This window comes from Patiria miniata, unplaced genomic scaffold, assembly GCF_015706575.1.
Source record: "Patiria miniata isolate m_02_andy unplaced genomic scaffold, ASM1570657v1 HiC_scaffold_19, whole genome shotgun sequence".
Taxonomy (NCBI): Eukaryota; Metazoa; Echinodermata; class Asteroidea; order Valvatida; family Asterinidae; genus Patiria; species Patiria miniata.
The window spans coordinates 879,937-882,500 of record NW_024037057.1 but is presented as its reverse complement, the minus strand read 5'-3'; the positions used below and the strand labels follow the sequence as shown (position 1 = coordinate 882,500).

Below are 2,564 nucleotides of genomic sequence, written 5' to 3'. Positions count from 1 at the left end.
ATTTGCGACCTTTCACATCCGGCATTTTCGTTTCTTTAGTCTCCCAATTCGTTCACGTTTGTTTTCATATCGCGTATTTGCGTGAGAACGAGAACAAGGCGAAGATTGACCTACCTACAGCCGATGGGTTCTAGATTTAGTCGGGCTGGCTTGAGTACAGTCCAGTATTAGCGGTCACTTAACAAAATGTCACACGTAAATGCTAATGAGTCCTTTCAAAAAAGGTTTTCTGAGGTTTCAAAAAAAACAAACCTCAAAGACATCTTTTCACCTAATGACCGCCACAAAATGATTTCATAAAATTCCATCTATGAACGAGTACACCGAGTCTAGTAACACTTGTCCGTATTTATTTTAGATATTAAGAAGTGGGAGGTCAGTTTTTGACACGATATTTCTCTTTCATGCACGTCAGGCGATTTATCAGTTTCCATGAATTGGTACGGTATTCTAACAAAGGTCTTTTTCTTGACGATTTTCTTGCAAAATCACTGCACTAAAAATAATCGCAAATTCTACGAAATGTTGTGCACGTTACTTTTTCTATTTAAGGGTTTCGTAGGCGCCGGGAAAAAAAGGTGCGAAGCCATGTTGCTGTTAATTTGATGGGGGGTAGGGCAAACGCTCCCCTGCTCACGCTCGGAAATATGATAAATTGAGAATATAATGCAAAAGTAAAGGAATTTTGGCGAAAAATTTGCTTTTCCCCCCTGGAAAAAAAATCCTGGCGACGCCCCTGGTCAGCAAGGGAGGCAAGGGACCATTGATTGGCGCATTACATTGTATCCCTTTCATCTTAAAGGAAAAGAACCCGAACTTTTAAGGATCTTAGACAAAAAAGCCTTCTTCTTAAGCCCGGTTCATACTTCATGCGAAGGCGAATGCGAAGCGAATTTGACGTCATGAAACTATCGCTTCGAAATTTGCCCGAGTTGAAATATGTTCTACTTTTACGAATTCGCAGCGCGAATGCTTGCCATGACGTCATAAATTCGCATTCGCTTTCGCTTTCGCGCAGAGTATGAACCGGGCTTTTTAGATTCTAAACTTCATATTGATTTACTCTTACAGGAGCATATTGGGTGTTGGCCCAAAACACTGGTACTGTAACCCTACACTTGAGAGGAAAAAAGAGCAGTACTGTACCTGTTCAGTCGTGCCGAGGGAAAGAGATGCCGACCGAGCAGGTAGGTCCGAGACACTGTTTTATACCAATCTAAACAGCTCACTGGCCTTGCGCGCCGTATATACACACATTTGGAACCACAGGCTGGTTCCGAATCTCTTAATTCGAATATGGCACGGGAACCAGTTTTACCACCCTCATCCTACATTTATAATAAAATAATATAAAATAACAATTAAAGTACATGAACACAAGTCTTTCTAGTATCTCGACTGAATGAAATAACTTGTACTATTTAAAAAAGAAATTAACTTAAGTAAAAAGGTAATGATTGCGGTTAAATAAGGTACTAGAGTACAAAGTAATGCCCGATGGGCGCATCCATGTTTGTACACAAACCTATGGAGAACTAGCAATTTTGTACTGCTTTTGTACGGCTATTTGCATATCTGCGTCTGTATTCCATACCAGTGCGTTATCGAAGCCGATACGCCCAAAACCGAAACGCACGATCAACAAATGAGCGTGTCATTTTGCTCTACGCAAACAGCGCAACACGTGCGCGTATTCGCTGCAGATGCTTTTTTGCCGTGACGTTTTTTGAACTGTCATGACGCGCTTCAGTTGTTTGCGCATGTTCTACTTGCGCGTTGCATTTAGAGTACACTTTCAAAATTCAATCCATCCGATTTCATTATTTTCTACAAACACAAGCATGATTTCAAAATGTCTGCGCCTAGGACGGCTTCAAAGCGTCTCCGCGCCCAAGAATGAGGAGTTAGCGCTCTAGTAATTTAATATAGCTCTATTGATCTCCCCAACTCTTCCTTTTATGCCTGTGAGGGGTTACTTGTGCACAGAGCCCCTAGGCCTACTTGCTTATTCACAAGGATAACTTGCTTTGTCGTTCTCGTTTCAGAGTTTCTGGAGCCAGAGGAGGCTGGCGGGTTCCTGAATCGTTCCAAGCGAGATCTCAACCACGAGTGTTGTGACGAGGGTTGCGTCTGGGAGGAGGTCGAGGAGCATTGCCATTAGAGACATCGAGACAAGAGATTGGTTCTCCTTTTGAATTAAATTGTTCATTTACCTTTCAGTTTCTTTCGCGCGGGCGACGTTTACTTCGCTTTTACGAATCTACTCAAATATTACTTGCAGAAATGAAGATTCCTGCTGTCCAGAGAATTGTGTTTACTGAGATGTAGCCAAGTTTTCCGCCATCTTTGCTTCATACTATTTCACCGGGACAAAAAAAAATGTGTCAAAAACTTAAGCAATCCTCTTCTATCGACTACTTGAAGAACTAAACATGCCTTCCTCTGATTTTTTTAATTATTTGTGGTGATGGGCGATTAGCATATTTTATTTGTACAACTGTAAATACAACTGCAGCAAATGTTTATATTTGGAATGTAAATAAATACTTTTACAGAGACCTAAA

General features: G+C 41.2%; 1 protein-coding gene across 1 annotated transcript in view; it reads left to right on the top strand.

Moving 5' to 3' along the window:
- LOC119726106 overlaps positions 1 to 2,564 on the top strand; it is a 5,288-nt gene extending 2,724 nt beyond the window's left edge. Inside the window, exons 3-4 of the mRNA XM_038197718.1 lie at positions 1,072 to 1,187; positions 2,046 to 2,564. Of these exons, the coding sequence (XP_038053646.1) occupies positions 1,072 to 1,187; positions 2,046 to 2,161 (232 nt within the window). The 3' untranslated portion in view covers positions 2,162 to 2,564. The remainder of the gene's footprint in view (positions 1 to 1,071; positions 1,188 to 2,045) is intronic.